The sequence below is a fragment of the Ranitomeya variabilis genome, chromosome 4 (genome assembly GCF_051348905.1).
Source record: "Ranitomeya variabilis isolate aRanVar5 chromosome 4, aRanVar5.hap1, whole genome shotgun sequence".
Taxonomy (NCBI): Eukaryota; Metazoa; Chordata; class Amphibia; order Anura; family Dendrobatidae; genus Ranitomeya; species Ranitomeya variabilis.
In genome coordinates this window covers 632,720,453-632,742,256 of record NC_135235.1, presented here as the reverse complement: position 1 = coordinate 632,742,256, position 21,804 = coordinate 632,720,453, and the positions used below count along the sequence as shown (strand labels likewise).

Below are 21,804 nucleotides of genomic sequence, written 5' to 3'. Positions count from 1 at the left end.
TCACTTTGAGATAACTAAGGCTGTGTTCCCATTAAAGAACTTGAAAAGGGGTTTGGATCCAATTCTAGGAGACTTCAGAATGATACAGACATCTTTTTCAGGGCGTTGCAGTAATTGCGATTTGCAGCAAATCAATTCACCACAAATCAAATTTTTGAAAGAAAAATTCAGCAGCGCAAACAAATCTGAACTTGAAAAGACAGTCTTTTCTGATAGTCTTCATTTATAAACATCAATGAAGATTGCATCACCCAGAAAAGGCTCACATGACCTCGGGCAAGCTACCAAATAATGCCTTGCAGAAATCACATTACATAACACAGTCAAAGTCCATCACGAATATCATCATATGTTTAAAATCAGAAGTGAGGAAAGCAACAGGGAATGTGGATTGTGAGAGTCACAGCTTAGCCATATTGATAGGGAAAGAAAGTTCTGAAATAGTACAGAAACTGTATAGACAATGTGTAAAGGAACAATGATGGAGAAGACTTGTGTCTGAGGAAAAGAGAACAGAGTTATAAACATCTTTTCAGGACAATTGTAGTTCTTAGAATACTTTTGATTTGCTGTGAATAAAATCGTTTTGAAAAATTCGAAGCTTGTGAATTTGAAAAGATTTGCTTGTGTTTAAAAAAAAATACATAATTTCATTGTACTATTATTAAAAAGTAATAATTTCATTTTTATTGGCAGATGACTGTAGCGGGAGCTCAGAAGAACATCAAATATTTTCAGATTTTAAAGGAAATGATCATGGTATCACATCAGATGCCTATGAAGAGCATGTCATTGATCAAGAAATGCCTTCAGCCTCTCACAGAAAAAATCTATCGTATGATAGAGTCCTATCTTCTGATTCACCACAGACTGGTAGGCAAAATAAAAATAACAGAAGGGATATTGAACTCGAAAGTGCTGACACAGTGGAGAAGCCATTTTCGTGTTCTGAATGCGGAAAATGTTTTAAAAAGAAATCAGATTATTTTAGACATCAGAAAACTCACACAGGAGAGAAGCCATTTTCCTGTTTCGAATGTGGAAAGTGTTTTACTCAAAAATCAGATCTTGTTAGACACCAGAGAAGTCACTCAGCAGGGAAACCATTTTTATGTTCGCAATGTGGGAAATGTTTTAAGGAGAAATCACATCTCCGTAATCATAAGAAAACACACACAGGGGAGAAGCCATTTGAATGTTCAGAATGTGGAAAATGTTTCATAGAGAAGTCACATCTGCTTAGACATCAAAGGAGTCACACTGGGGAGAAGCCATTTTCTTGTTCTGAATGCGGGAAATATTTTACAGAGAAATCAAGTCTTGTTACACATCAGAGAATTCACACAGGGGAAAGACCATATCCATGTTCAGAATGTGGGAAACGTTTTACAGGAAAATCAAACCTTGTTAGACATCAGAGAATTCACACAGGGGAGAAGCCATTTTCTTGTTCAGAATGTGGGAAATGTTTTACCGAGAAATCCAGTCTTGTTACACATCAGAAAACTCACAAAGTGGAGAAGCCATTTTCTTTTTATTTTTAATTTAATTTCATTTCATATTGTACAAGAAAAAATACAACAGCTACAGACTGCAGGAGAAACAAAATTTAGAGCTTATTAGTAGGAAATGTAAGCAACCATGACTAAACACCTGTTATCGAAAATCAAATAGAATCCAAATAACAAATATAAATCATGTATATAAAGTATTTAATAATATATGGAAGGCAGCCAGCAGAGAAATTGAAGGATGGTAGGTACTTGCCATTGAGGTTGCTCCTCTTAGGGTACATATCCTGGAAGGATTTAGGCACGGAGCAAGATTTGCTACATGTATTATTTTGGTGGATTCTATGGTCCAGGATCTAGGAGTGACTATGGAGCGTGGGTGGGATAATAATAATTTATTTCTATAGCGCCAACATATTCCGCAGCATTTTACATTTTTTGAGGGGACTTGTACAAGCAATAAAAACATTACAGAGTAACACACAAATCAAATACCAAAAGGAGTGAGGTCCTTGCTCGCAAGCTTACAATATGTGAGATGGATGCACCCGCACAACAGGCTGGATTTAAGACCTGCAGAGCTAAGATTCCAGGTGGAAGCGTAAAAGTGAATTAAAGGGGAATTTGTCTGTGTGATCAGGACAGAGGGAAAGCTGTGTACTTGGACAAGCTGTAGAGCTAAGCTCTGCTAAAAAAAGAGCAAACCATTGTAGACACAGACTTAATCTTTGTAACTTCTAAAGGGTGAGCCCAGAGTCCTATGTTACACCCCACCCCTCAAGACTCCTCCAGCATGTTTGTTACGTAATAAGGTCCATTACGCCAAAACTAATTTACCAATTTTATACCCCATAAAAGTGATAAATACTGCCACATCATAAGCAGACCACATATTACCACCAAATAGTAACACCACCCTCCCCTCCTTTGCTAATCTGAACTTAGCAGCATTTTGTCTGAAGTTCTGCACAGCAGGCAAGATGTAGTGATGTCATTGCGCCTGCAGAGCTAAGACTCAAAGGTCAGGATGAATGGTGGGACAGGGAGCTGACGACACACAGTTCCATCATTGTATTCAATGGCATCTAAATCCAGGGTACAAGGGGAGGCCTCACTGGCCCCATAGCGTGGTCTGTTGCTAATAGCGGTACACCACTGTCACCATGATATTCTGCTTGAAAATAAAACAGCTGGGAAACTCCTTACTAGCATCCCCAAAGAAATTGGCCTTGTAAAGAGTTTTAAAGAAACCTTAAAGACGATGTTGAGAAGAGCGGAAAAGCAGGATGATCGAGAGGGGGATTGTCCTTTGAAATTCTTGTTTTCATTTCCTAGTCTTCAGCTGAGTTTTCCTCATTCGAATTACTGTATAGGAGACAACCCAGACAGTTGCCAAATATTGCTATAGAGATGTGGGAGAGAGGAAAGTATACCCCATAGACGTCTAATTCAACATGTTGCACAAATTCAGAATCGAATATCTAGTGTTAAGCCAATAGGGAAGGATCACCTTGAAAAGGCTCAACAAATATAGAGCTGAATTATTTACAGGTCTGCCCACATTAGACAATTTAATCCTGCTGATCCTGTGGTGGTACTGATGCCCACAATTGCTAGAAAACTCTTGGCAAACTGATAAGCTCAAGCAAGTAAATTACATAAGTAAGATAAGCTACAACGAAAGCCAATACAACTACACCATATACTGTAGATTAAATTATGCCCTGAAGGAAGAAATTTTCACCTGTAGCCACCTCAATGCAATTCCTGGAATCTGTCCAAGTCCCAAAAAAAGGAATCCAGATAATTTTTGCAACACAATAGTGATATGTAAATGTTGAAGCCTTGTTATGGGCTCAATGCTTGGTAGCCAGGAGTGAAATTGCTGGATGATAGGTATGCACCACTGAAGTTGTTGTTCTCACTGGTATAATTCTAAGGAGCATTTTGGCGCTGAGCAACATTAAGTCTTATTTAAGTGGATTCTAGGGTTTTGGATTTAAAAATGACTTTAGATCCTGGGTTTGATGGTCACTCCAGATTTTGGACCTTCTAAGCTAAGACTCCATTTGGACCTCTAGAGATGATTAAAAGAGGAGCATGCCTGTAAGCAGGAAAGAGGAAAGCCGTGTGTCAAGAGAAGCAGGAAAACTGAGTTCTGCTGAAAAAAAAAACAAATGTTACTAGACACAGACTAGCTATTTTTGACCTCTAAAGAGTGAACATCTCCATGATATCCTGCTGGTGTACTATGAAAATTGTGATATATAAAAAAAATTGTTTCTTGCTGAAGCAAAGCATTACTACTGTTGTACTTTATGAGCTCCTTTTCAAGCAGGTTTATGTTTACATTCAATAAGCTTTCCTCCCATTTTGAACCTATGTTTTGCCTACCATTTATTGCTAGCCTTCCACAATAAACATTATAATGGTATCTTAAAGATGTTTTCCGATGCCTCTCTCTTAGACCACATATGGTGGAAGAAAAAACAAGGAAGGTATCACTAATGCGCTGCTGAGACGGAATATCCTTAAAAGTAAAACTTTTTATTTAACATGTTCATAAGTCTATGCGTTTCATGGTCACGTCGGACCTCTTCATCAGGGCAAATGGTTTTTGCCACGTTTGGATGAAGAAGTTAAATAATAATAATCTTTATTTGTATAACATCAACATATTCCTCAGTGCTTTACAATTCAACAGTTCATATACAGCCGTCTTAACAAAGTTAACAATGATACAATAATTAATGCAAAGATATAGACGACCCTGCCCGTAAGAGCTTACAATCTGCAATGAGGTGTGGGGGGGGGGGGACACAAAGTACAGGTGCTTATTTACAATGAATGATCTTGAGGAAGTGGGGGTAGATAAAGGCTGGATGAGCTCGTCACCAACAAATATTTGTAGTGCTTTTGGGTGCGATGGAGTTTGATGGAGGGTTATGATCAGAGAGGTAGAGAATTAGCTATATATAGTACAACCCCAAGAACACCGTGAAGCATGGTGGGGGAAGCTCATACTTTGGGGATGCTTTTCTGCAAAGGGAATAGGACTATCGCAACGGTATTGAAAGGAGGATTGATGGGGTCATATATCGTGAGATTTTGGCCAACAACCTCCTTCCCTCAGTAAGAACATTGTAGATGAGAAAAAAAAGGAAAAAGGAGACGCTAATAGAGGTGCACACACCTGATATATATGTGAAAAAAACTGCTTTATTGAAGCAACAACAGGTGCACATACAGATATAAAACACATTTAAAAAAACATACAAATGGCTCAATGGGGTCATAATGGCTAGGTATAAACAAAGGTCGATGAATAATGCTGTAGGTGTTAATGGCTTGCTAATATCATAGCTGATAAAACTAGGAGTAGTATGCAAGCTATATCTTGAAAAGTTTCTGTATCATAGGCATAATAATAAATAATGTAAGACTAAAATGTAGCCCATATATTTGATATAATTAAATATGTGCAAAATTCACTGGTACAGCAAAGTTCCGCTTGATAAGCATACATGTGATCCAATAAAAAGCAATGTCTAAATACAATCATGAGGACCAAAGACATAACAGATAGTCGATATATAGCCATATGAAACAACCCATATCACATAAGTGGGCTTGCATATAAGCAATAATGCATACTTGCCACAAGATCAATGTATAGCCATGCAGGGCGTCCCAACATTGCTAGAACATTGTAGATGAGTCATGGCTGGGTATTCCATTATGACAATGACCCGAAACACACAGCCAGGGCAACTAAGGAGAGGCTTTGTAAGAAGCATCTTGAGGTCCTGGAGTGGCCTAGCTAGTCTCCAGACCTGAACCCGATGGAAAATCTTTGGAGGGAGCTGAAACTGAATGTTGCCTAGCGACAACCCCAAAACCTGAAAGATCTGGAGAAGATCTGTATGGAAGAGTAGACCAAAATCCCTTCTGTAGTGTGCAAATTTGGTCAAGAACTTCAGGAAACGTGACATCTGTAATTGCAAACAAAAGGGTCTGCACCAAATATTAAGTTCTGTTTTTCTATTCTATCAAATACTTATTTTGGGCAATAAAATCCAAATTAATTATGAAAGAATCATACAATGTGATTTTCTCCTTTTTTTCCAGATTATACAGTATCTCTCGCAGTTAAAACATGCCGATAAAAATTACAGACCTCTCCATTCTTTGTAGGTGGGAAAATTTGCAAATTCGGCAGTGTGTCAAATACTTATTTTCCTCACTGTATGTATGGTGCAGAGCTGCATGTGTTTCATTGCAGCCATTTGGTAAATTAAAAAAAAGGGTTTTTTTTCTAATTAATGTACTCTGCATCCCATATTGATTGAAAAAACAAATGTAGTAATTTTTGCAAATTTATTAAAAAAGAAAAACTGAAATATCACATGGTCATAAGTATTCAGACCCTTTGCTCAGTATTGAGTAGAAGCACACTTTGAGCTAGTACAACCATGAGTCTTCTTGGGAATGATGCAACAAGTTTTTCACACCTGGATTTGGGGATCCTTTGCCATTCTTCCTTGCAGATCCTCTCCAGTTCCGTCAGGTTGGATGGTGAACGTTGGTGGACAGCCATTTTCAGGTCTCCCCAGAGATGCTCAATTGGGTTTTGGTCAAGGCTCTGGCTGGGCCAGTCATAAATGCTCACAGAGTTGCTCTGAAGCCACTCCTTTGTTATTTTAGCTGTGTGCTTAGGGTCCTTGTCTTGTTGGAAGGTGAACCTCCGGCAAAGTCTGAGGTCCAGAGCACTCTGGAAGAGGTTTTCATCCACGATATCTCTGTACTTGGCCGCATTCATGTTTCCTTCAATGACAACCAGTCGTCCTGTCCTGCAGCTGAAAAACACCCCCATAGCATGATGCTGCCACCACCATGGTTCACTGTTGGGATTGTATTGCGCAGGTGATGAGCAATGCCTGGTTTTCTCCACACATACTGTTCCGTCTTATAGATGCGGTGTCCACAGACAAGCGTCTGTCCCTGGACAAACCTACTGACCACCTTTGCCATATACTGAACACTACTTCTACAGTTATATAAACAAAGATACCTACCTTCCCTGAGCGCATATACCATTGGATCACTCCAGGCCATCATTCTTATTGGCACAGTCATATGATCATTTTACCTCGTTCTTAAAATTCTCCTTTAAGAGCAGTTGGCAGATTGATGAAGGTCCATGTTGAACCGAAACGTTTCACAGACTGCCAGTAAAATTGTACTACTAACGATTCTCACAAGTTGAGTGCCAAGTTTTATTTATCTATTTGCACTGAGGAGAGGCTTCGGTCGGGCCACTCTGCCATAAAGGCCCGACTGGTGGAGGGCTGCAGTGATAGCTGACTTTGTGGAACTTTCTCCAATCTCCCTACTGCATCTCTGTAGCTCAGCCACAGTGATCTTGGGGTTCTTCTTTACCCCTCTCACCAAGGCTCCTCTCCCACGATTGCTCAGTTTGGCTGGATGGCCAGGTCTAGGAAGACTTCTGTTGGTCCCAGTCTTCTTCCATTTTAGGATGATGGAGGCCACTGTGCTATTTGGATCCTTGAGTACTGCAGAAATTCTGTTGTAACCTTGGCCAGATGTGTGCCTTGCCACAATTCTCTCTCTGAGCTCCTTGGCCTGTTCCTTTGACCTCATGATTCTCATTTGGTCTGACATGCACTGTGAGATGTGAGGTCTTATATAGACAGGTGTGTGCCTTTCCAAATCAAGTCCTATCAGTTTGATTAAACACAGCTGGACTCCAATGAAGGAGTAGAACCATCTCAAGGAGGATCACAAGGAAATCGACGGCGTGTGACTTAAATATGAGTGTCTGAGCAAAGGGTCTGAATACTTATGACTAGGGTTGAGCGAAACGGATCGGTCAATTTCATAAGTCGCCGACTTTCGTCAAAGTCGTGTTTCGTGAAACCTGAGCCGATCCCAGCGTGTGATCGGCCATGCGGTCGGCGATCTTCGCGGCAAAGTCGCGTTTTGTATGATGCTTTAACCGCCATTTTTTCAGCCAATGAAGGAGTGTGGGCAGCGTGATGACATAGGGCTTGTCTTGCTTTCTGCGGCGTCACAGGGGGTGGGGGTATAAACGCCATCTTACCGTTTTGGATGTAGCGATTTACACAGTTCGAGGAATGTACTGATTTACACCCTGTCCGAGGAGAGAGAGAGAGAATCCCCATTGACTTGCATTGGGTTTCGTGTTTCGGTCGGCCCCCCGACTTTTCACAATAATCGGCCGATTTCACACGATCCGACTTTCGAGAAAGTCGGGTTTCACGAAACCCGACTCGATCCTAAAAAAGCAAAAGTCGCTCAACCCTACTTATGACCATGTGATATTTCAGCTTTTCTTTTTTATTAAATTTGCAAAAATTTCTACCTTTCTGAGTTTTTTTTTTTATCAAGATGGGGAGCAGAGTGTGCATTAATGTGAAAAAATGAACGTTTGTGAATTTACTAAATGGCTGCAATGAAACAAAGAGTGAAAAATTTAAAGAGGTCTGAATACTTTCCGTACCCACTGTACATAAAAGTAACAAATACAACATGATAAAATAATTAATAAAACATAAATTATGCAAGATAAAAATGCAAAGAAAAGAGGAAAATAATGAAAAAAAAATTACAAAGATTGATAGCATGAAAAAATGGAATTAAAACAAAGCTAACAAATATGTCAAAATTATAAATCGCTCATTTGTAATTGTAGTATTGGTCTTTTTTTAAATATATCTATGAGATGGAGTTCACTATTCAACCAGTAGGTGTCCTCACAGTTTCGAGTTGCGCTGTTGTAGGGGGATTTAAAGGTACCGTCACATTAAGCGACGCTGCAGCGATAGCGACAACGATGCCGATCGCTGCAGCGTCGCTGTTTGATCGCTGGAGAGCTGTCATACAGACCGCTCTCCAGCGACCAACGATGCCGAGGTCCCCGGGTAACCAGGGTAAACATCGGGTTGCTAAGCGCAGGGCCGCGCTTAGTAACCCGATGTTTACCCTGGTTACCAGCGTAAAAGTAAAAAAAAACAAACAGTACATACTCACCCAGCGTCCCCCAGCTTCTGCTTCCTGACACTGACTGAGCTCCGGCCCTAACAGCACAGCGGCTTTCACTTTCACTTTAGGGCCGGCGCTCAGTCAGTGTCAGGAAGCAGACGCTGGGGGAGGTATGACGCTGGGTGAGTATGTACTGTTTGTTTTTTTTACTTTTACGCTGGTAACCAGGGTAAACATCGGGTTACTAAGCGTGGCCCTGCGCTTGGTAACCCGATGTTTACCCTGGTTACCAGTGTAAAACATTGCTGGTATTGTTGCTTTTGGTGTCAAACACAACGATACACGGCGATCGGACGACCAAATAAAGTTCTGGACTTTATTCAGCAACCAGCGACATCACAGCAGGATCCTGATCGCTGCTGCGTGTCAAACTAAACGATATCGCTAGCGAGGACGCTGCAACGTCACGGATCGCTAGCGATATCGTTTAGTGTGACGGTACCTTAAGAAGAAACAGTTGTATCCATGGTGGGAAGTCCTTTGAAGTCCATTGTTGTTGATCTTCTCAAATGTATATGGAGCAGAGCTGTGTGTATGACATGTACGGAATGCAGCTTTGTGTATATGACGTGTACGGAGTGGAGTTCTGTGTGTATGATGTGTACGAAGCAGACCTGTATGTTATGATGTATACAGAGTGGAGTTATGTGTGTGTATGTGATGCGCCCACAGGGCAGTGGGGTACTCGGTACCGGGTCCGGTCGCAATGAGGGATGTCACGGTGTCTGCGACCCGGTCCGTGGCCCTGGGCATCAACGTTAAAGGGGGTTAAATGTTCAAAGTTTGTCGTGACGCCACTTGTGGAATTCGGTCTGTAGTTGGACTGACGCTGCATTAGAGGGGTCCACTGGGGGATGTTGCGGCAGCCCAGATGTTACACTTCCCACAGTTGAACGGGGTCCCCAGGGGTCCTATGGTGTGTGGTGTAGATGGTAAGGCTGGTGAATAAATGGAGGAGACAGGTTGTAAGTCTTTACCTGGTTTACTTGTGGGTGACAGGCCACAGTCCAGGGCACCGGCAATAGGTGAATTAGAAGTCCAGGCAGTCCAGAGACAAGTGGACTCCCCTTAGCAGGTCAGGTAGGAGCCTTCCACTCTGCGCTTACTGTCTCTGAGGTCCCCGCTGCCACTAAGTGTCCTAAGCAAAGTCCTTACTCGTTCTCCTGTCCAGGGACAGGTGCCTGTATGGCAGGCAGCTTGAGCCGTGCCTACTGGGGTCCTTTTACGGGGACTCCAGGCTCCAAGGTGCTGCTGCATATCACAGGTAGATATGGGCAAAGTCCATGTAATGCTCTTCCCTCCGGTTCTGCTCTGTGTCTTAGGCCATGTTCACACTTTGCGGGTTTTACCGCGGATCCACGGCGATTTTGATGCTGCGGGTCCGCAGCAGTTTCCATAGCGTTTACATTTACATGTAAACCCTATGGAAACTGCAAACCGCTGTGCACATGCTGCGGGAAAAACTGCGCAGAAACGCAGCGGTTTACAACCCGCAGCATGTCACTTCTTTGTGCAGAATCGCAGCGATTCTGCACACATAGAAATGCATTGATCCGCTTACTTCCCGCATGGGGCTGTGCCCACGATGCGGGAAGTAAGCGGATAATGTGCGGTTGCTACCCGGGGTGGAGGAGAGGAAACTCTCCTCCAGGCCCTGGGAACCATATTTGTGGTAAAAAAAAAGAATTAAAATAAAAAATAATGATATACTCACCTCTCAGCGCTGCACGCGGCCGTCCGGTCTCAGGTTTGCTGTGCGAGCAGGACCTGCGGTGACGTCGCGGTCACATGACCGTGATGACGCCGCGGTCACATGACCATGACGTCACGAAGGTCCTTCTCGCACAGCATCTTTGGAAACGGACCTCCGCGTGCAGCGCCAAGGAGATCGGGACGTCAGAGGGGGTGAGTATAACCATTTTTTTTTTATTTTTAACATTACTATTGATGCTGCATATGCAGCATCAATAGTAAAACCAAAGCCCGCAGCGGAAACCGCAAGACAAAACGTGATAAATCTGCAGGGATAACCTCAGCGGTTTTGCCCTGCAGATTTATCAAATCCGCTGTGGGAGAACCCGCAGGGACCTGAACCTACGTGTGCACATAGCCTTATAGTCCACAAAAGCCTTGGGTTCCCGGTACCCGGCTACTGCTCTGACTCCCTGGAGGCCTTCTTAGTTCCCTCCTGGAGTCCTGTATTTCCACTGTGCTCCGTCCCTGTCTGTCCTCGCACACAGACTGTCTGTACTAACTGAACTAACTCCTCCAAACCAGGATCTTTATCCAGGGAAGCTGCCCTAAAACAGGGTTTTGAGCTCCCCCTCCTGGCCTGGATTTGGAAGGTGTTGTGTGTGTGATAACCTGCCAAAGGGAATCTCACGTATCTCCAGACATAGCACTACCCTCCCCGAGAGGAAGGCAGCACTACTGTGCGACCCGAACTCCTGGGGTGCCACATATGTGTATAGAGTGGAGTTCTGTGTGTGCATGATGTGTATAGAGTGGAGTTCTGTGGGTTTACAATGTGTTTAGAGTGAAGCTGTGTATGCAGGGTCGCCATCAAGGCATTACTGCCCTTACTGTTGTATGGTGCCCGGTAAGCATAAGTAAAGAGTGCTTCTGCTAACAGAGCCCCATCATCACGTATGCATCGCCATGTACGTGCACCACTCGCCAGGAGGATACAAGTGGAGCTCCAGGGGATTGTATGAGAGGGAAGTATGAAAAGATTGTTAGTTTTTGGTTTTTTTATAAAATTAATTAAATGTGTGTGCAAATGATGATCAAGTGAAGGTAAGGGACGGGACAGCAAATAATAAAGGATTGAGATTGGGGGATGTGGGACAGCAAATAATGATGGATTAGAGGTGGGGGCAGGGACAGTGAATGATGTATTGAGGGTGCAGTGGGGAAGCACAAATAATGATGGATTAAGGGTGGGGGACAGCAAATAATGATGGATCGGGGGTGGCGTACAAGGGACAGTGAATGATGGATTGAGGTGGGGAGCACAAATAATGACGAATTTGGTCTGGGGTGGGGAGAGCAAATAATGATGAATTGAGGGTGGGGTACAGCAAATGATATATTAAGGGTGGGGAGAGTAAATGATGTATTGAGACTAAGGGATGGGGACAGTAAATTATGAGTTGAAGATGGGGACAACAAATGATGATGAACTGGGGTGGGGGGAGAGTACATGATGATGAAATGGTGGGAGAGAGTGAGGACATAATATACCGTTATGAATTGGGGAGGAGGGCTTGTAAATATAATGAATTGGGGGAGCAGGAGGTGCAGAGTGGGGGCATTAAAGATGCAGGAGTGTGACCGGTAATGAATTGATGGGAAAACCTAAGTAGTAAGCACAAAGGTCTATCAAAGTAGAAAACCACAAAAACTAGAAAAAAATAACTTAAAAAATAACTTTTATAAGTACCTAATAATAAATCAGGACAGCCGAGGGTCATAAAAAACATATGAAGTCAGGCAAGTATAATCAAGTTTTTACTCAAAAATACAAGAAATTTTCTGAGGTAATAGAAAGTGACTTGACCTTAGTCGCCCTTCCTGACAGCGGAGGTTGGCACCCTAGGGGTTCGACATAGTGCCCTCGCTCAATGTAGGCTGACCCTCAGCGGACCTCCCTACACGAGCCACCAACACCCAAAACAAGCTTTATTATTTTATGGGGGCCACACATTTTCATCAAGAAGGGGTTTTCCTAGTAGTGGACAACTCCTTTAACTAGAAAAAAATTGATTTATGATTGTTCGGGTGATTTTGATTATAGTGATAACAATCATCTTTCCAGGTCATCTTTACTGCACAACAAACGCTGTAAAAACAAGGCCTAAACATCAATGTCGGAATTGCATTTTCTTCACCATTTCATCGCACTTGGAATTTTCTTTCACCTATTACAGTAAAATGAATGGTGCCATACAAAACTACGACTCGTCCTGGAAAAAAAACAACCCCCATACAACTAGGTCGAGGGAAAAATACGTCTGACTCTTGAAAGAAGAGGCGCGAAGCGCAAAACATGAAAAATGTTGTGGTCCTTAAAGGTTTAACCCCTTTCTGACTCGGACGGGATAGTACATCCAAGGTCAGAACCCCCGCTTTGATGCGGGCTTCAGCGGTGAGCCCGCATGAAAGCAGGGACATGTCAACTATTTAATAACGACATAGAAGATGAGATTTAAAAGCAATGTTGCTATTTTTGGAAATTTCTATTTTTTGCACCCCAATCTCTGGAAAATGTTACGTTTCAAGCCAACTTGGACAAACAGTGTTTGGGCATCCTCTTGGCAAATGAGTTATAATGTGGAGAAATGTAAAGATGTGCATCTTGGCACTAAACCTGTAGGAACTATATGCTTTGCGGGAGTCAAACTAGGAGAGTCACTTGTAGGCCGGAGTCACACGTAACGTTTGAACAATTGGTCTGATTCTCTCTCCTGAGAATCGCACAAATGTCTTCGTAAGGTGATCCGTATGTAATCCGTTTGCAATGCGATTTCCTCGCACCTAGGTATCCGTATGACACCCGTATGATATGCGTATGGCTTTACATTCCTCACTGATTTTGCTCATTGAATTTAATGGCTCAATGGGCTGAAATGAGAAAAATATGTGCGTATTTCTCACAAGTCACACGGATGGTCCGTATGGTTTGCGATTTTTTTTTTCTCGCACGCATAGACTTGCATTAACGAGACTCAGCCGATATACTCGTAAAATCGCAGCATGCTGTGATTTCACTCACACTCTGAATACGCCCGAGGAAAAAAAAACAGTGATTTGAGTTTCCCCATAGATTAATACTGGTCCGAGTGCTATGTGATTTTTTTATCGAATAGCAGTCACCCGTATTCTACGGTAGTGTGACTCCGGCCGTTCAGAAGGATCTGGGTGTACTTATAGATCATGGACTATACAGGGTGTAATATTAATCTGCTGCACTGAAGGCCAGCATGTTATTGCCATTTATTAACCCCTTCCGGACATGCGCTGTACATATACTGCTCTACAAAAGCTGCTTTCCCACAAACAGCACTATATGTACGGAGATGCGATGCGATTGCGTTGTTCTGATGGTCTCCATGCAGACCCCCGGCCCCAAGATGGCCACGGGGTCCTTCAGAGTCCTGCAGGAAAGGTGGCCTGTGAGCGCCTGCTAAGAGCAGGAGCTAAGACACCTTCCCTGCCTATCAGACGCTGATCTGATGCTCTGCAGTGCCGAAGTATTGGGTTATGTGCACACGCTGTGGATTTTGCTGCGGATCCGCAGCGGTTTTCCGTGAGCTTACAGTACCATGTAAACCTATAGAAAACAAAATCCGCAGTGCACATGCTGCAGAAAAAAACACGTGGAAACTTAGCGTTGTTTATTCCGCAGCATGTCAATTCTTTGTGCGGATTCCACTGTGGTTTACACCTGCTCCATAATAGAAATCCGCACAAAAACCGCGGTAAATCCGCAGTAATTCTGCAGTAAATCCGCAGGTAATCCGCAGTGCGGTTTATCTGCGGATTTGCAAAAACAGGTGCGGAAAAATCCACAGACATCCCACCTATATAGCCTTGCAGAGTATCAGATCAGCGATCTGTTACTGTACAGTGATGTCTCATTCTGGGAAAATGTAAAAAAGTTAATTTTTTTTCTAAGTGTAAAAATATATTTAAAAAATCCCCAAATAAAGAACAAAAAAACTATACAGATATTATTCCAATAAATACATTTATTTATGTAAAAAAAAGTACACACTCTAAAAAACTGTCCCATAAAAAAATAATCGAGGCAAAAAAAAAAAAAGATTTATCATCATACTGCTGAACAAAACGTGCAATAAAACGCGATCAAAAAGACGAATGTAAATAAAATGGTACGGCTGAAAACAAGCCACAATACAGCTCCATTAGCAGAAAAATTAAAAAAAGGTATAGCTCTCAGAATAAAAACGAAGCAACCATTACTTTTTCTATAAAATAGTTTTTATTGTGTAAAAGTGCCAAAACATAAAAAAACAAAAATAAATGGAGTGTCACTGTAATTGTACTAACCCGAAGAATAAAACTGCCTTATCAATTTTACCACACACGGAACAGTGTAAAAAAAAAAAAAAATCCTGAATTGCTGGGTTTTGTTCATTCTCCCTCCCAAAAATCGGAATAGAAAGTGATAAAAAAATGTCATGTCTGAAAATGGTACCAATAAAAACATCAACTCGTCCCACAGAAAAAAAAAACCAATAACATGACTCTGTTGGCCGAAATATGGAAAAATTATAGCTCTCAAAATTTGGCGAGTTTTTGCAATAAAAAGCGTCTTTTAGTGTGTGACAGCTGCCAAACATAAAAAACGGATGTAAATCTGTTATCAGTGTAATCGCACCGACCCGATGAATAAAGTTGTCTAATCGCTTATACCGCATGAGGAATGGCGTAAAAAATAAATAAAACCAAATTCTTCACATGCTGTTGATTTTTCCATTCGGCCTCCCAAAGATCGCAGTAAGGCTCGGCGCATATTTATCCTGCACTCTACGCTTACACCGGAGTTTCCGTGTAAATGTCTGAAATACGCAATTCAGTCGGAACCACTGGCAGATTTCCTATAATGAGGCAGATTGAGGTACTGTGGATGCTGTCTGACCTGCAATCCAACGGTGTCTGTCTTTTTAGGCGAGCATAAAAGTGTGGTCTACCACAGTTTTGTGCACTTCTGAAAAGAAACCCCAAAGAAAGTGCGCAGCGTAGAGCACCGGATAAATGTGATCCCAAACATTATGTAAAATGTTTCCAATAAAAGCTTCAACTCAATCCACAAAAAGAAGCACGTCTCCACTCAGGCCTGTCATCTGGTAACAGAAATATAGTAGCTTCCACGTTACTGGTAGTACCAAGGCTCTGTAAAAGTGCTATAGCTCCTCGTCCCTCACGTGTTACTTGTGGGGGGTTTCCACTGTTTAGGCACATGAAGGGCTCTCCAAAGGTGACATGGTGTCTGCTAATTATTCCAGCAAGTTTTACATTCAAAAAGTCAAATTTTGCTCCTTCCCTTCCGTGCACCCAAACAGTGGTTTTTCCCCACATGTGGGGTATTGGCGTGCTTAGGAGAAATTGCACAACAAATTGTATGGTGCAATTTTTCCAGTTACCCTTATGAAAAAAAAATAAAATAGGACTAAAGGAAAATTTTTGTGAAAAAAGTTAAATGTTTATTTTTTCCTTCCACATTCCATTAATTCCTGTAACGCACCGAAGGGTTAATAAACTTCTTGAATGTGGTTTTGATCAGCTTCAGAGGTGCAGTTTTTAGAATGGTGTCACTTTTGGGTATTTTCTATCATATAGACCCCCTCAGAGTCACTTCAAATGTGAAGTGGTCCTTAAAAAATGGTTTTGTAAATTTTGTTGTAAAAATTAGAAATCGAAGGTCAAGTTTTAACCCTTACAACAAAAGTATTTAAAAAATTGTGCTGATGTAAAGTAGACATGTGAGAAATGTTATTTATTAACTATTTGCGTGACATGGCTCTCTGATTTAAGGGCTTAAAAATTAAAAGTTTGAAATATGCAAAATTTTCACCAAATATCCGATTTTTTTTCACAAATAAACGCAAGTCATATCAAAGAAATGTTACCACTATCATGAAGTACAATAAGTCACAAAAAACAATGTCAGAATCAGTGGGATCCATTGAAGAGTTCCAAAGTTATGATCTCATAAAGTGACAGTGGTCAGAATTGTAAAAATTGGCCTGGTCAGGAAGGTGATAACAGGCTTTGGGTTGAAGGGGTTAATAGAGGTGTAACAAGGGCGACCAGGGTGGTAGTCCTGACCGGGTTCACCCACTAAACACAGTCTGAAGCCACCCCGGCCCCTTGTACATGCAATACTGGGCTGACACGGCCTTTTCCCCAAGAGTTACCTTCTCTTCTCTGGTCACCGTAGTCCAGGCAATGAGAGTGCACGAATGCAACTGTTTTCCAACAGGGAAATAACTTTACGAAGAGGAGATGTAGACAAAGGAGACAATTCCAACAGTGGATTCCTGTTTTCTTCCTGACACTTGCTACGGTTGTACCCACAATGGCTGCAGTAGCCGAAGTTCACAGAAGTCCACTCACTGGGATCTGGGTGCCTAAGACCCCTTCAGCGGGGGCCCTTCCAAAGTCTTGGAGACCCATGTTGCAGTCCTTGAGTCCTTTTTAATAGTTTTGAGCCTGGGGCAACAGATCTCTCCCATCAGGTAGTCTGGCAACGCCCCGTCTCTTCAGCATGTCTGCTCTGGGCTAACATACCAGAGCTTCTGACTGGGACAGCAGCTTCCTTCGCCCTCTCTGCTGCTGACCCAGCTCACATCTTTAATCTCTTCCCGACCTGTGACGCCACGGATGTGTCATGAAAGTCGGTGCCAATCCGACCTGTGACGCCTATGGCAGGATTATGTTCATGGCAGGATCGCTTTCCTGCAGATCAGGTGAAAGGGTTAACTAAAATTTCACCCAACCTGCAGGTACAGGAGGAGTTGTACTTGAGCCTGGGGGGGTGGCTTTGCCCCCCGTGGCTACGATCGCTCTGATTGGCTGTTCAAAGTGAAACAGCCAATCAGAGCAATCGTAATATTTCACCAATGAAAATTGATGAAATATTACAATCCAGCCATGGCCGATGCTGCAATATCAGCCATGACTGGAGACCACCATCTGCGCCCGCGACCGACTGAATGCGGCGATCTGCCGCTGTCAGTATTTCCTCCCCTTCGTCCTGTCTTCCGCTGCCCTCCTCTCCCTTCCGTCCTGTCCTCCGCCCCCCTGCTGTTGCAATCTTTTACAAGTCACTGTTGACCCTTTAATGAGAAATGATACTTCTTGGATACCGATCAGACGCCTCTCACACAGCCAAACCAGATCTCCGCTTTGCACTGACGGGGGCAGTACCCCGAAACACAGTGTCTGCAAATTGAGATTCTGGTTTGGCTATTATCCTAAGTCATGCCCCTTTTTGAAAGTGCATTCGAACAGCAAGATGGCTTGTTGTTGAAGGGAAATAGAGAGAGAGAAAAAAAAAAAATCTATAAATCTTCAGCATAGCGAGTGTGAGCGAGCTGAGTGTGACCTGAGCGTAAGAGTGGACGGCGGTAAGTGTGACTTGTGATTCAGTGAGGAGGTATTTGGAAGGCCTTTAACAAATACCTGTGTGAATTTGTGTGAGTTGCTGAATTGGGAGTAGCTATATTCACAAGGGGTTAACTTAGGGTGGGCAGTCTTAATCAAGGGTTTATAAGGGGCAGCTGTTTGGGGCTCAAGTCCTTTTTGAAAGTGCATTTGAACAGCAAGGTGGCTTGTTGTTGAAGGGAAATAGAGAGAGAGAAAAAAAAAAATCTATAAATCTTCAGCATAGCGAGTGTGAGCGAGCTGAGTGTGACCTGAATGTAAAGGCCCCGTCTCACATAGCGATTTACCAACGATCACGACCAGCGATATGACCTGGCAGTGATCGTTGGTAAGTCGCTGTGTGGTTGCTGGGGAGCTGTCACACAGACAGCTCTCTCCAGCGACCAACGATCAGGGGAACGACTTCGGCATCGTTGAAACTGTCTTCAACGATGCCGAAGTCCCCCTGCAGCACCCGGGTAACCAGGGTAAACATCGGGTTACTAAGCGCAGGGCTGCGCTTAGTAACCCGATGTTTACCCTGGTTACCAGCGTAAATGTAAAAAATAACAAACAGTACATACTCGCCTTCTGATGTCCGTCAGGTCCCTTGCCGTCTGCTTCCTGCTCTGAGTGCCGTACAGTGAGAGCAGAGCGCAGCGGTGACGTCACTGCTGTGCTGTGCTCTCACTGTACGGCACTCAGAGCAGGAAGCAGACGGCAAGGGACCTGACGGACATCAGAAGGCGAGTATGTACTGTTTGTTATTTTTTACATTTACGCTGGTAACCAGGGTAAACATCGGGTTACTAAGCGCGGCCCTGCGCTTAGTAACCCGATGTTTACCCTGGTTACCAGTGAAGACATCGCTGGATCGGTGTCACACACACCGATTCAGCGCTGTCAGCGGGACCTCAACGACCAAAAAAAGGTCCAGGCCATTCCGACACGACCAGCGATCTCACAGCAGGGGCCTGATCGCTGGTACGTGTCACACATAACGAGATCGCTACTGAGGTCGCTGTTGCGTCACAAAACTTGTGACTCAGCAGCGATCTCGCTAGCGATCTCGCTATGTGAGACGGGGCCTTAAGAGTGGACGGCGGTAAGTGTGACTTGTGATTCAGTGACTTTGGAATCAGGAGTTTCCAAGAGAGGAATTGCTGTCTGTTTTTTTTTTTGTTGTTGTTTTTTTTTTTTTAATACTTTGTATTTATTTTTAAATAACGTTTCTGTGTGGTGCAATCCCCATTAGGCAATGTGCTCCACAATTGTTAATGCCATCCAGTGTACATCTTGCCACATGTATGCAGTCCTTGACCAGCTGGTCGAGGGTGCATACTGCTGTGCGAGATGTGAGCACATTGTGCATTTGGAAGCCCAGATTCTGGATCTAAATGTGCAGCTGGCAACACTGAGATCCATAGACAATATGGAGAGGAGTCTTCTGCTCACTGAGCAGACGCTCAATGGGATAGATGAGGGGGGGGGGATGGTAGGATGGAGCTGCAGGACAGTGAGGCAGTTAGCTGGGTGACAGATAGAAGGCGGGGTAGAGGGAAGAGTGCCAGGGAGGCTAGTCCTGATCTGGCACACCCCAATAAGTTTGCTAAGTTGGCAGATGAGGGGGGTGCCAGTACAGGGGTAGCACTGCTGCTGCCAGGCATGTCCTCTGAAAGCCGGAGGAGTGACTGCTCCAGTAAGGAGGGAAATAGGAGAGCGGGGCAGGCCAGACAGGTGCTGGTAGTGGGGGACTCAATTATTAGGGGAACAGATAGGGCAATCTGTCACAAAGACAGGGATCGTCGGACGGTGTGCTGCCTACCTGGCGCTCGAGTCCGACACATCGCTGATCGGGTTGACTGGTTATTGGGAGGGGCTGGTGAGGACCCAGCGGTCATGGTGCACATTGGCACAAATGACAAAGTTAGAGGTAGGTGGAAGGTCCTTAAAGATGATTTCAGGAAATTAGGCTGCAAGCTGAAAGCAAGGACCTCCAACGTGGTATTTTCCGAAATACTGCCTGTACCACGTGCCACGCCAGAGAGGCAACGGGAGATTAGGGAGGTAAATAAGTGGCTCAAGAATTGGTGTAGGAAGGAGGGGTTTGGGTTCCTGCAGAACTGGGCCGACTTCTCAGTTGGCTACAGGCTCTACGCTAGGGACGGGCTGCACCTCAATGGGGAAGGTGCAGCTGTGCTGGGGAGAAAATGGCTAGAAGGTTGGAGGAGTGTTTAAACTAGGGATTGGGGGGGAGGGTATTCATTTTATAGGAGGGGAAGATAGTGCAGATAGAGACCTGGGCACAAATAAGGAAGTTGGGGGTGGCGGTGGCATGGGGGGTGGGGTTAGAACAGTTAGTAATTTAAGAAAGAATAGAGGTACAGAGAGGAACATCAAGTGCATGTATACTAATGCCAGAAGCCTCGCCAACAAAATGGACGAATTAGAACTAATGTTGTTGGAACATAATTATGACATGGTGGGGATATCTGAAACATGGCTGGATGAGAGCCATGACTGGGCTGTTAACTTGCAGGGCTATAGCCTTTTCAGAAATGACCGTACAGATAAGCGAGGGGGTGGGGTGTGTCTATATGTAAAATCAACCTTAATACCCATCCTGCGTGATAATATAGGTGAATCTAATGAAAATGTAGAGTCCCTGTGGGTGGAGATAAGGGGAGGGGGAAAAAATAATAAATTACTGATAGGGGTTTGTTATAAATCTCCAAAAATAATGGAAGCAATGGAGAATATCCTCGTAAAGCAAATAGATGAAGCTGCGACTCAAGGAGAAGTCATTATTATGGGGGACTTCAACTACCCTGAAATAGATTGGGGAACAGAAACCTGCAGTTCCAGTAAAGGTAATCGGTTTTTGACAACTATGAGAGACAATTACCTTTCACAACTCGTTCAGGACCCAACAAGAAGGGAGGCACTGCTAGACCTAATATTAACCAACAGGCCAGACCGCATATCAAATATAAGGGTTGGGGGTCACTTGGGGAATAGTGATCACAAAATAATAAGTTTTCATGTCTCCTTTAATAAGATGTGTAGTAGAGGGGTGACAAGGACACTAAACTTCAGGAGGGCAAATTTCCAGCGGATGAGAGAGGATCTTGGTGCAATTAACTGGGACGATATCCTGAGGCATAAAAATACACAAAGAAAATGGGATACGTTTATTAGCATCATGGATAGGACCTGTGCACAGTATATACCGTATGGGAATAAACATACTAGAAATAGGAGGAAACCAATATGGCTAAATAGAGCTGTAAGGGGCGCAATAAGGGACAAAAAGAAAGCATTTAGAGAATTAAAGGAAGTAGGTAGTGAGGAAGCATTAAATAAATACAGAAAATTAAATAAATTCTGTAAAAAGCAAATCAAGGCAGCAAAGATTGAGACAGAGAGACTCATTGCCAGAGAGAGCAAAAATAATCCCAAAATATTCTTTAGCTACATAAATAGTAAGAAACTAAAAAATGATAGTGTTGGCCCCCTTAAAAATAGTCTGGGTGAAATGGTGGATGAGGATGAGGAAAAAGCCAATATGCTAAATGACTTTTTTTCATCAGTATTTACAAAAGAAAATCCCATGGCAGCCAATATGACTAGTGATAAAAATTCCCAATTAAGGCCATGTGCACACGTTCAGTATTTTTCGCATTTTTTTCGCGTTTTTTCGCTATAGAAACGTGATAAAAACGCGAAAAAAACGCTTACATATGCCTCCCATTATTTTCAGTGTATTCCGCATTTTTTGTGCAAATGTAGCCTTTTTTTCCGCGAAAAAATCACATAGCGGAAAAAAAAGCAACATGTTCATTAAAATGCGGAATTGCAGGGGATTCCGCACACCTGGGAGTCCATTGATCTGCTTACTTCCCAGGGCTGTGCACACCATGCGGGAAGTAAGCAGATTATGTGCGGTTGGTACCCAGGGTGGAGGAGAGGAGACTCTCCTCCACGGACTGGGCACCATATAATTGGTCAAAAAAAAAGAATTAAAATAAAAAATAGTGAT

At 43.2% G+C, this 21,804-nt stretch overlaps 2 protein-coding genes across 2 annotated transcripts in view; both read left to right on the top strand.

Moving 5' to 3' along the window:
* The window catches only part of LOC143767328 (uncharacterized), a 56,265-nt gene extending 52,244 nt beyond the window's left edge, over positions 1-4,021 (top strand). Inside the window, exon 9 of the mRNA XM_077255570.1 lies at positions 929-4,021. Coding sequence (XP_077111685.1) covers positions 929-1,544 — 616 coding nt within the window. The 3' untranslated portion in view covers positions 1,545-4,021. The remainder of the gene's footprint in view (positions 1-928) is intronic.
* LOC143767327 (uncharacterized) overlaps positions 1-21,804 on the top strand; it is a 760,398-nt gene that overhangs the window by 3,864 nt on the left and 734,730 nt on the right. The window lies entirely within an intron of this gene.